The sequence below is a fragment of the Crinia signifera genome, chromosome 3 (genome assembly GCF_055691185.1).
Source record: "Crinia signifera chromosome 3, ASM5569118v1, whole genome shotgun sequence".
NCBI classification, from domain to species: Eukaryota; Metazoa; Chordata; class Amphibia; order Anura; family Myobatrachidae; genus Crinia; species Crinia signifera.
Window position 1 is genome coordinate 314970736 of NC_139219.1, and position 13144 is coordinate 314983879.

At 54.9% G+C, this 13144-nt stretch overlaps 1 protein-coding gene across 1 annotated transcript; it reads right to left on the reverse strand.

Annotated features, from left to right (window-relative positions):
- Positions 1-234: 234 nt before the first annotated feature.
- LOC146062793 (uncharacterized) lies at positions 235-4738 on the reverse strand. Its single transcript, XM_083174810.1, has 3 exons — positions 4181-4738; positions 2575-2661; positions 235-489 (listed from the first exon to the last, which is right to left on the reverse strand). The coding sequence occupies exons 1-3, from the start codon at positions 4428-4430 to the stop codon at positions 362-364; spliced, it is 465 nt and encodes a 154-aa protein (XP_083030936.1). The 5' UTR covers positions 4431-4738; the 3' UTR covers positions 235-361.
- Between the last annotated feature and the right edge of the window lie 8406 nt (positions 4739-13144).

The window sequence follows — 13144 nt, forward strand, 5'->3', positions numbered from 1 at the left end:
AGTCTAGAGTGACAGCGCTGCGAGCAGAGGGAAAGTCATTCAACGCTGAGCGATTTTCCCCATGTGCACAGCTGTGAATGCATTTGCAGCCATGCTCAGGGGTGGGGGCAGCGTTTACCTGCAGGTCTGAATAAGGCCCTATGTGTGCCCTGTATACATAGCTTTTAATAAATAATAAGCGTTCCCTTCACTAGAATATAAACAATGTCACATCACACAGCCGCACGTGGACAAATAAACCGCATTTATTTTATTATTCTCTTATTTATAAAAACATGTAAACAAACGTGAACAGTCAGCTGTGTAAATACATTTATATCTTCTTTATCTATACAAAACTCCTTGGTTTCCATCCAGCCACTTAGTTCCAGAGCGTCGCTTGCGGGTTTGTGAGGTTCTGTATTATTACGTCCAGGCTCCTACGAATGTTAGTTAACTCCTCCAGCAAACGGGCAGAAACATTTGCGGGCAGCTCGGGTTCCGCCACAGCTGTACAAACACAAACCCACAACACATCAGCGAAGGTAACAACAACACACCGCCCTATGGGCCTGATTCAGATGTAACGCGGCCACTGTATGCGAATTGGTCGATGCGAATTGGCGCATGCATCTGAGCTGCAGTGATTGCATTGTGATGTTGGTCGCACCAAGGACGGGTGTGGATCGTTTTATCGACCATAGTTAGGTCGACACCATTGGTTCGACAGGTGGGAAGGTCGACAGGGTTCTAGGTCGACATGGGTCAAGGTCGACATGGGTTTAGGTCAACATATGCGTTAGGTCGACAGGTCGTTAGGTTGACATGGGTTTTTTCACTGTTTTTTTTTTACCCGACTGTCGACATAGTCGACATGGACACAGTTGGAAGTCAAGCGCAGCCGTTAGCTATGCTTCTCCCACCACGCCTTAGTGGGCAATTGCGGCCCTCCAGATGTTGATGAACTACACATCCCAGGATGCTTTGCATTAGTTTTGCTATGTGTCCATGCTGAAACTGATGCAAGGCATGCTGGGATGTGTAGTTCATCAACATCTGGAGAGCCGCAATTGCCCAGCCCTGCCCTAGTGGATGGTAGGGCATGAAATACCGTCGGCACATGTTGGCTCAAAAAACTGTGAAAAAACCCATGTCGACCTAACGACCTGTCGACCTAACACATATCTCAACCTTGACTCATGTCGACCCAACAGTGTCGACCTAATGACTGTCAACCTAACTATGGTCGATAATACGACCGTATGCCCCAAGGACTCAGACACAAAGTAAGTAACAGTAATAGAGCATTTGGGGGTAGTAACGGCGAGTGGTCAGCCAAACGCAGGAAAGTCCTGGCCGTTCAGATGGCGTTTTCTGGGCGCGCAAATATTAGCGGCTGCTATCCTGTTACTGGAGATCTCTCCGTGTCCCTGGAGAGCAGCTCAGCCCTCACACTCTAGAGGTGCCCATACCCTAGTAAGATTTAGCATCAGATCTGGCTGGTTGGAACGAAAACATGGTTATGGATGAGTGACAGTTTGTCAGTTTTCCAGCATTTCCAAGCAAATGGTCAACTGTCATTTGCTCTCATCCATAACCATGTTTTTGTTCCAGCCAGCCAGATCTGAAGATAAATCTGTGTGTGTATGGCCACCTTAGCGGGCAGCTGACACCATCGGATATCAGCTGCCGGCCCACTTCCTCCCGAGCGTCCTCGCATATATAAGTGATTTGAGAGTCACTTTTATCTGCGTGCACCTTCAACCATGTTCGCCGACCATGGAATGATGTGGGCGGATCCCCCGAGGCTGCGAATGGTGGGGTTTGGTGGACTCACAAGGCTTGTAGCCTTGCAAATTACCCAGAATAACCCCCCTAGCCCCAATACGCCTGCACTTCTGCATCTTATTCTCATTGCAGAGACACCACTTACAGGATCTAATTCAGCTTCATGCGCAGATTTGCAGAAATCGCTAATCAGACGAATTTGCGGATCAGCTCCTGAAACTGCGGTCACAAAATAAAACTGCAGCCCAAGGGATGATGGGGGTTGACTTGACATTGGGTGAGCGCGAAACATGGCCACCTGGCGACTGGTTTTGAAGCTAATGCATAGCAATTGCATAGCGGGACAGGAGCCGGCATGCGGGGCGGGGCAGTCCTGTGCTGGGTGCCTCCCCCTTTCCTCCTTTGTTGCAGCAGAGGGCTCTAGTTTTGTGTAGAGTTTTGTGTAGAGGTCATCAAGCCCTGCCCCCACTACAGTAAAACCAGCAATTTGGGGGTCTTCGAGGCGGAGGCGGGGCTAAATGACACGATTTGCATCATTAGCCCTGCCCTCCCCAGAAAAGCTGCAACTTGCAGGGAAATTGCCGCTGCCCTGGGGTGATGTAAATGACACATATACAGATGTATCAAGCTTCAAAAAGCGATAGGGTGGAGAGTGACAAATAGCCAGACAACCAGCTCCTAACTGCCATTTTCAAATCTGGCCTGTAACATGATAGTTAGGGGCTGGTTCTTTATCACTCTCCGCTTTATCACTTTTTGAAGCTTAATATATCTGGCCCATAAAGAGAAATTATCACATTTATTTACCGGCAGGAGAGTCCTGGACGTCCATACTGTCATCCGCCTCTGTCTGCTCCACTGACTGTTCCTTCTCCTGTTGGGCACGTCGCTGTCCTGGGAAACACAAGATTTACAATGCGATCTGGGCGGAATGTTACTGCTCAGGATTGCAAAAGTGATAAAATGGAGAGTGATAAACAACCAACCAATCAGCTTTTGCCTGACAGTTTTCAAACACAGTCTGTGACATGACAGGAGCTGATTGGCTGGCTGGCTATCATTTTATCACTTTTGAAGTTTAGTGCATCTGGCTTTAGGTGAGCTCGCAGTCTGATTGACAGGCTTTGGGCGTACCAGGGTGGACCTCTGGTGTTTCATGGGAGTAACCATAAAAACGGTGAGCGCGCCCATGGGAGTAGGGATGGCCATCGATTATCGATGTTTCCAAAACATCGATGGTTGGGACCTAGTGATCAATGTTTTGGGCATCGATAGTCGAATAGTTTTGTGCCATCAATGGATAGCTTGCGATGGTAAGGTTGTGGGCACGTGCGCACTGGGTGCACAGCGTTGCTGTATTCAGCGGTGTTGCTGCGGGCGGCCCGCCCCGCTGGGAGGTGCATGCATGCGCGGAAGAACCTTAAACTGGATGAATGGCTAGTTAAAGTTTCTTCTGCGCATGTGCGCACATACCGGCCGTTGCTCTGGGCATGCGTGGCGCATCGATAAAAGGAACCATCGATGGTAGGAGGTAGAATGTTTTATAGCCATTGATGGTTCCTGCTTTAAAAGCCATTGATGGCAACCATCGATGGGGGGGATGTGCCAATGTGCCTGCTATGGGCGGGCACATGATGACAGAAACGCTGAATCCTGGCAGCCGCTGAGTGACTGCTGGGTTACGTGGCGGCTGCCAGCAGCAGGGAGAAGAGGAAACCACTCGATGGTAAGTAACCAGCGAGTGATTTTTCATCTGTGCGGCCACTTGTGAACGGATGTGTACCCATACACATCTGTCCATAGCCCTGCACAGGGGCACGGAAGGCTGGTGGGAGCCTGCATTTGGCGGGACGATAACCTGCTCACTGGGCTCTGAACACTTGCAGTCAGGGCCGGATTAAGGTCTGTGGGGGCCCTGGACAACAAAATTGTGGGGACCCCCCTCTTCTCTCACACACACACCCCCGGAGTAGTTATTCTCGCTGCCCATCGGAGTCGGAGCTTCTGCACGGGCAAGGCGGGGAGAACGGGGTAGGTGGCAGGAAAGCAGGGCAGCGAGGAGATGCGGGGCTGGTAGGTGAGTGGGAGAACACGGCATCTAACCCCCAGCACTGCTGCAATGCTTCCCACGCTGTGGCAGATGGGCAGTGGCGGGGTCCCTGCGGCGGAAGGGAACTAGTTCCCTTCCGCCACAGGGACCCTGCCGCTGACTGTCCAGCTGCTGCAGGGACCCCCTGAATGCTCCGCACTGCACGGACCCCAAGCAAGCGATGCCTGGACCCTGCTTCCTGCCACCCACTTGGAGTGTGCCACCCACTAGTGCCACCCACTAGTCGCCCCTTGGTGGATCCGCCACTGCTTGCAGCACAGCGAGCAGGTCTGAATCATGCCCAATGATTATCTGCACACTTACGGCGATGGATCTTTCTGCGTAACTTCGCCAGGAGCTCCGGCTGCTTGCACCTAAGGTAGCCCCATCTTCTCCGCAACTGCGGGATTGTGCGCTCCACTGAGCACTCTCTGCATATGCGCCGCCTTGCGGATCTGTAGGCTGATTTAAGTTCTCTAATGCAGAACATTGGCATTTGGAAGCCCAGCTTCTCATCCATGGTCTCAGTCAGGACCAGCAGCTCCTCCTTGGAGTAAGTGGTTGGTCCCATCATGACAGCAGCAGCCTGCAAGTTCTGCAAATGACTGAACTTAGCTTCTGCACAATTGCTGCAGCCCTGATTGGCTGTGACAGTGGGAGGGCTGTCCTCAGCCTCTGCACATGGCTGCTTATGTGCTCAGCTCTTGTCATGCAGCATGTACAGTACAACTGAACTCTATATAAAATTACATATATAAGGGCAAAAAAAGTCCTATCTGGACAAACAGAAAATGTCTGCCCCCTTAGTGGGCTACATAAAAATGGTCGCCGATGACCAATGGAGAGCCAACTCTCCTTTCCCCAGGAACCCAAGGGGCTGGATGACAAAAAGGGGCGGGGCTTAGCAAAGGGCGCCGGGCGGGCAGGAAGAAGAGGGGAGTCCAGGCAGGAAGTCTGCTGTCACTACACTGCAAGACGGACTGCTTGTGGAACAATAAGTCCCAGCAAGCCTTTTTTTTTTTTTGTGGCATACAGCTATTTTCTATGTGTGGCTGCTGTGCAATATGCAAATATCATTGATGTCATACTTCCCAACATTTTAAAATGTGAGCATCTGGACGATCGCGCGACGGGAAAGGGGCGTGGCCTATGACGAGGGGCGTGGTCTAACGGGTTACAACAGCCACGACCCCCCCCCGGTTTTTTTTACGCAGCACGGTGTGTTAAGCTGGCCATACATTAGCACACCTCCCAACTTCTGTAACATGGGATGCGGGGCGGTCGCCGAAATGGGGCGTGGTCTATGTAAATGAGGGCGTGGTGTGCAAGTGAGGTCACCGCGTGGCCACGCCCCCTTCCAACCTCCTTATCACTGAATAAACGTCATGCGCACCGGCACAGCGTCTATTCCTTGGTTCAGGCTGGGGTGGTCTCCCAACTGGACGACCCATCACGCTTTGGGCTCGGTGGCTCGCCACACTATATAAAATCAACTCCACGCCGACGTGTATAGTGGGGGTATAAAAAGGTCGGGAGGACGCGTTCCGCTACGCTCACCACGCTTCGGGGTGGCATGTATAGTGTGGGGGGGGGGGGTGCCTGAATCTCATTGCATCTCATAGAAGTGTATAGTAAAGTAAATGGCATCACACCCTATAAAATCACATGCGATTTTCTGTGCGGTGAATAAATTACATAGGAAAATCACATGGCACTAAAACGGGACATGCGATGCGATTTCAGTACGCTAGCGTATGTATGCTAATTGGGCGCCCTGATAATACACAAGTACCCATATCTCTGAGCGGCTGACATTTTTCCAGTGATTTTTGTATCGCTGCTGCTGCTGCTGCTGCTGGGAAGCATTGTGGAGCCTGAGCACTAGTGCGCCCAGACTCCACTAAGCATCTGCAGATTGCCGGAAAAATGTCTGCCGTGCCATCTTTCCAGCGATTTTGGCAACAGTGCTGATGCTGTACTCCGGTATTTGAAAAATGCACCCATTATAGTTACGCCACTGGTGCTCTGTCTGTCCATCTATGCCAGGGTTGCCTACCCTCCCGGATTGGCAGGGAGGGTCCCGGAAATCGGTTCCCCCTCCCGGACCCCCAGAAAGGTGGGCATACCTCCCGGTTTCCCCCGCGCCCACCACCTCACCGGAGACCCGCGGATCCCGGGTTCTGCTGACAGTCTTCTCTCCGGGCTTCTCCCAGAGAAGAGAGTGTAAAAGTAGGCAACCGTGATCTATGCCCCCTTCTAGGTTAGTCTGTTCTCCTATATAACACTCTATCTGTCCATCTATGCCCCCCTGCCCTTCCATCTATACTGTCCCTCTGTCCTCATATATGGGCTCTGTCTATACAGCTATGCCCCCTGTCCATCTGTAAGTCTGTCCCCCATATGGTGCTCTGCCCGTCCGTCTATGCCCCCCCCCCCCTCCGTCTGTCATTCTGAACCCCCACACCAACTGATGGTGCTCTGTCCATCCATCTATGGCCCCTGTTCTTCCATCCATCTTTGCTGCCCCTGTCCACCTGTTAGTCTATCCCCCCATATTGTGCTCTGTCTATCCGACTATGCCCCCTAACCGTCTGCCAGCCTGTCCCCCCATATGGTGCTCTGTCTGTCCATCTATGCCCCCTGCCCTTCCATCTCTAGTACTGTCCCTCTGTCCCCCCATATGGTGCTCTGTCCATACAGCTATGCACCCCCTTCCGTCTGTCATTCTGAACCCCCCACCCCCCTGATGGTGCTATGGCCCCTGCCCTTCCATCCATCTATGCTGCCCCTGTCCACCTGTTAGTCTATCCCCCCATATGGTGCTCTGTCCATCCGACTATGCCCCCTAACCATCTCCCAGTCCGTCCCCCCATATGGTGCCCTGTCCGTCAGTGCCCCCACTCTGTCTGTCAATCTGTGCCCCCATATGGTGCCCTGTCCCTGTCTGCACATGTTATGGGCAACATCACCTTTTTAATTTTGGAAGTTTTAATAAATGTATCTCTCACTCTTGCTCCCGTCATTCTCTCTCCCTCCATCTCTGACCCCAGTGTGTGACCCCCACCTCTCCCCATGTAATGTTGTTACCCCTGGAGCCTGCTGCTGGGAGAACTACATCTCCCAGCAGCCCTTGCACCTCTCAGCAGACCTCTCCCCAGTGGCATGATGGAAGGGAAACCACTGAAAGCCTAGGAGACCACCAGAGCGATAAGAATTATTATTATTATTATTATTATTTCACCTCACTAAACCTCGTGCTCATTGGATTCCCCCCATGGGGTTCACGTTCAGAAGATAGGGCGCAATACCATTGTCTGTGGTCCTCCTCTGTGTACTGTCCTTGTTGCTAGTGGTTACTTGCATTACCATAGGAGCGTTGTCATAGCAACCAGTCATATTCTACTTATAATTTATCTAGCACTTTCTAGAGGATTATAGGTAAAATCTGATTGGTTGCTATGGGCAACATGTCATCCTCTATGAAACTGCACGATAGTAAATATACCCCTACGTTTTCAGTAATCTAATTAAATGGCTGTATATAGCAATAGTCTATAGATTGCCCGGTCACAACACCTCTGCCTCGTGCCCCTGTACCCGGTCACAACACCTCTGCCTCGTGCCCCTGTCCCCGGTCACATCACCTCTGCCTCGTGCCCCTGTACCCGGTCACAACACCTCTGCCTCGTGCCCCTGTACCCGGTCACAACACCTCTGCCTCGTGCCCCTGTCCCCGGTCACATCACCTCTGCCTCGTGCCCCTGTCCCCGGACACATCACCTCTGCCTCGTGCCCCTGTACCCGGTCACATCACCTCTGCCTCGTGCCCCTGTACCCGGACACATCACCTCTGCCTCGTGCCCCTTTTTTGTGGCATACAGCTATTTTCTATGTGTGGCTGCTGTGCAATATGCAAATATCATTGATGTCATACTTCCCAACATTTTAAAATGTGAGCATCTGGACGATCGCGCGACGGGAAAGGGGCGTGGCCTATGACGAGGGGCGTGGTCTAACGGGTTACAACAGCCACGACCCCCCCCCGGTTTTTTTTTACGCAGCACGGTGTGTTAAGCTGGCCATACATTAGCACACCTCCCAACTTCTGTAACATGGGATGCGGGGCGGTCGCCGAAATGGGGCGTGGTCTATGTAAATGAGGGCGTGGTGTGCAAGTGAGGTCACCGCGTGGCCACGCCCCCTTCCAACCTCCTTATCACTGAATAAACGTCATGCGCACCGGCACAGCGTCTATTCCTTGGTTCAGGCTGGGGTGGTCTCCCAACTGGACGACCCATCACGCTTTGGGCTCGGTGGCTCGCCACACTATATAAAATCAACTCCACGCCGACGTGTATAGTGGGGGTATAAAAAGGTCGGGAGGACGCGTTCCGCTACGCTCACCACGCTTCGGGGTGGCATGTATAGTGTGGGGGGGGGGGGTGCCTGAATCTCATTGCATCTCATAGAAGTGTATAGTAAAGTAAATGGCATCACACCCTATAAAATCACATGCGATTTTCTGTGCGGTGAATAAATTACATAGGAAAATCACATGGCACTAAAACGGGACATGCGATGCGATTTCAGTACGCTAGCGTATGTATGCTAATTGGGCGCCCTGATAATACACAAGTACCCATATCTCTGAGCGGCTGACATTTTTCCAGTGATTTTTGTATCGCTGCTGCTGCTGCTGCTGCTGGGAAGCATTGTGGAGCCTGAGCACTAGTGCGCCCAGACTCCACTAAGCATCTGCAGATTGCCGGAAAAATGTCTGCCGTGCCATCTTTCCAGCGATTTTGGCAACAGTGCTGATGCTGTACTCCGGTATTTGAAAAATGCACCCATTATAGTTACGCCACTGGTGCTCTGTCTGTCCATCTATGCCAGGGTTGCCTACCCTCCCGGATTGGCAGGGAGGGTCCCGGAAATCGGTTCCCCCTCCCGGACCCCCAGAAAGGTGGGCATACCTCCCGGTTTCCCCCGCGCCCACCACCTCACCGGAGACCCGCGGATCCCGGGTTCTGCTGACAGTCTTCTCTCCGGGCTTCTCCCAGAGAAGAGAGTGTAAAAGTAGGCAACCGTGATCTATGCCCCCTTCTAGGTTAGTCTGTTCTCCTATATAACACTCTATCTGTCCATCTATGCCCCCCTGCCCTTCCATCTATACTGTCCCTCTGTCCTCATATATGGGCTCTGTCTATACAGCTATGCCCCCTGTCCATCTGTAAGTCTGTCCCCCATATGGTGCTCTGCCCGTCCGTCTATGCCCCCCCCCCCCTGGGAGAACTACATCTCCCAGCAGCCCTTGCACCTCTCAGCAGACCTCTCCCCAGTGGCATGATGGAAGGGAAACCACTGAAAGCCTAGGAGACCACCAGAGCGATAAGAATTATTATTATTATTATTATTATTTCACCTCACTAAACCTCGTGCTCATTGGATTCCCCCCATGGGGTTCACGTTCAGAAGATAGGGCGCAATACCATTGTCTGTGGTCCTCCTCTGTGTACTGTCCTTGTTGCTAGTGGTTACTTGCATTACCATAGGAGCGTTGTCATAGCAACCAGTCATATTCTACTTATAATTTATCTAGCACTTTCTAGAGGATTATAGGTAAAATCTGATTGGTTGCTATGGGCAACATGTCATCCTCTATGAAACTGCACGATAGTAAATATACCCCTACGTTTTCAGTAATCTAATTAAATGGCTGTATATAGCAATAGTCTATAGATTGCCCGGTCACAACACCTCTGCCTCGTGCCCCTGTACCCGGTCACAACACCTCTGCCTCGTGCCCCTGTCCCCGGTCACATCACCTCTGCCTCGTGCCCCTGTACCCGGTCACAACACCTCTGCCTCGTGCCCCTGTACCCGGTCACAACACCTCTGCCTCGTGCCCCTGTCCCCGGTCACATCACCTCTGCCTCGTGCCCCTGTCCCCGGACACATCACCTCTGCCTCGTGCCCCTGTACCCGGTCACATCACCTCTGCCTCGTGCCCCTGTACCCGGACACATCACCTCTGCCTCGTGCCCCTGTACCCGGACACATCACCTCTGCCTCGTGCCCCTGTACCCGGTCACATCACCTCTGCCTCGTGCCCCTGTACCCGGTCACATCACCTCTGCCTCGTGCCCCTGTACCCGGACACATCACCTCTGCCTCGTGCCCCTGTACCCGGACACATCACCTCTGCCTCGTGCCCCTGTCCCCGGACACATCACCTCTGCCTCGTGCCCCTGTCCCCGGTCACAACACCTCTGCCTCGTGCCCCTGTACCCGGACACATCACCTCTGCCTCGTGCTCCTGTCCCCGGTCACAACACCTCTGCCTCGTGCCCCTGTACCCGGACACATCACCTCTGCCTCGTGCCCCTGTACCCGGACACATCACCTCTGCCTCGTGCCCCTGTACCCGGACACATCACCTCTGCCTCGTGCCCCTGTACCCGGACACATCACCTCTGCCTCGTGCCCCTGTACCCGGACACATCACCTCTGCCTCGTGCCCCTGTACCCGGTCACATCACCTCTGCCTCGTGCCCCTGTACCCGGACACATCACCTCTGCCTCGTGCCCCTGTACCCGGTCACACCACCACTGCCTCATGCCCCTGTACCCGGTCACATCACCTCTGCCTCGTGCCCCTGTACCCAGTCACATCACCTCTTCCTCGTGCTCCTGTCCCCGGTCACATCACCTCTGCCTCATGCTCCTGTTCCCGGTCACAACACCTCTGCCTCGTGCTCCTGTACCCGATCACACCACCACTGCCTCGTGCCCCTGTACCGTCACATCACCTCTGCCTCGTGCCCCTGTACCCGGTCACATCACCTCTGCCTCGTGCTCCTGTCCCCGGTCACATCACCTCTGCCTCGTGCCCCTGTCCCCGGTCACAAGGTCCTGTATGTAAGATAAACAAAAGCATCTGCGCTCCCAGCAGTATAACATGGTGTAATCTACAGTACTAGCTAGAATATATATGATCGGTTGTCCGCAGGATCCCGAGGGAGTGCTAAATCTCTTATATATTTAGCCAGATCTGTCACTCAACCCCTGTGGAGAACGTTCCTGTGTAGAACAGTTTCACTTTCATGTGTCTAACGTTCCACCCCCTTGACATCACCTCCCCCCGCCCAGCCAGGGCTACAGTACACGCCCACCATCACTCCACAGCCACCATCCACCATTACTCCTGCACATCCCTACCCTCTGCCAGGACCCCCGCGACCCCTCCCTCCCGCGATTCGCGGGACCCCCCGCGACCCCCCCCTCCCGTGATTTGCGGGACCCCCCGTGACCCCCCCTCCCGCGAATCGCGGGACCCCCGCGCCCCCCCCCTCCCGCGAATCGCGGGACCCCCGCGACCCCCCCTCCAGCGATTCGTGGGACCCCCGCGACCCCCCCTCCCGCGATTCGCGGGACCCCCGCGACCCCCCCTCCCGCGATTCGAGGAACCCCCGCGACCCCCCCTCCCGCGATTTGCGGAAACCCCGCACCCCCCCCTCCCGCGATTCGCGGGACCCCCGCTTTCCACCCTCCCGCGAGTCGCGGGACCCCCGCGACCCCCCCCTCCCGTGATTCGCGGGACCCCCGTGAACCCCCGCGACCCCCCTCCCGCGATTCGCGGGACCCCCGCGACCACCCCGGTATCCGGACTATTGTTAGACAGCACTTACATCGACAGCCATTACATCGACACCATTAGTTCGACAGCTCAATAGGTCGACATGGTTTTAGGTCGACATACCATTAGGTCGACATGTCATTATGTCGACAGCTCATTAGGTCGACAGCTCATTAGGTCGACATGTTTTTAGGTCGACACTGCCATTAGGTCGACAGTGTCTATGTCGACAGTCAAAAGGTCGACATGGGTTTTTTCACTGTTTATTGAGCCGACATGTGCCGACAGGCGGTATTTCATGCCCTACTATCCACTAGGGCGTGGTGGGAGATTAAAATAGTGTGCCGAGCGCAGCGAGGCACCGTGCCCGAAGCATAGCGAGCGGCTGCGGTACACTTCAAACTGTGTCCATGTCGACTGTGTCGACATTTTGGCCAAAAAAACAGTGAAAAAACCCATGTCGACCTTTTGACTGTCAACATAGACTCTGTCGACCTAAAAACATGTCGACCTAATGAGCTGTCGACATAATGACATGTCGACCTAATGGTATGTCGACCTAAAACCATGTCGACCTATTGAGCTGTCGAACTAATGGTGTCGATGTAATGGCTGTCGATGTAAGTGCTGTCTAATATCCGTCCCAGACCCGACCACCCCCTCCCGCGATTCGCTGGACCTCCGCAACCACCCCCTCCCGCGAAACGCGGGACCCCCGCGACCCTCCCGCAAATCGCGGGACCCCAGCGACCCCTCCCTCCCGCGAGCCCCCTCCCGCGATTCGCAGGACCCCTGCATCCTCCCCTCCCGCGATTCGCGGGACCCCTGCGACCCCCCCTCCCGGCATTAAAAGGGCCCCCCGCGACCCCCCTCCCGTGATTCACGGCACCCCCCCCTACTGTGATTTGCGACCCCCCTCCCGCAATTCGCGCCGCCCCCTCCCGCGATTCACGGAACCCCCCGTAGCGCCCCCCTCCCGCGATTTGCGGGCCCCCTCGGCACTTCTCGCGATTTGCGACCGCCCCCTAATTCACACATTCGGGGACCCCACCTCCCGCGATTCATGCCCCCCTCACGCAATTCACGGCACCCCCCACACCCCCCTTCCTGTGATTCGCAACCCCCCACGACCCCCCCTCCCGCAATTCACGAAACCCCCCGTAGCGCCCCCCTCCCGCGATTTGCGGGCCCCCTCGGCACCTCTCGCGATTTGCGACCGCCCCGTAACTCACACATTCGGGGACCCCCCCTCCCGCGATTCATGCCCCCCTCACGCAATTCACGGCACCCCCCATACCCCCCTTCCTGCGATTCGGAACCCCCCACGACCCCCCCTCCCGCGATTCACGGACCCCCGCACCACCCCCCTGCGCCCACCCTCCCTTGATTCACGCCCCCCTCATGCAATTCACGGCAACCCCCCACACCCCCCCTCCTGCGATTCGCAGCCCCCCCACAACCCCCCCTCCTGCGATTCATGACCCCTCCCGTGATTCACGGACCCCCGCACCACCCCCCCCTTGACTCACGGCACCCCACGCGCCCCTCCCGCAATTCACGGACCTCCGCAACCCCCCCTCCCGCAATTCATTAACCCCGACAACCCCCCTCCCGCAATTTGCGGACCCCCCTTCCCACGATTCAAGCCCCCC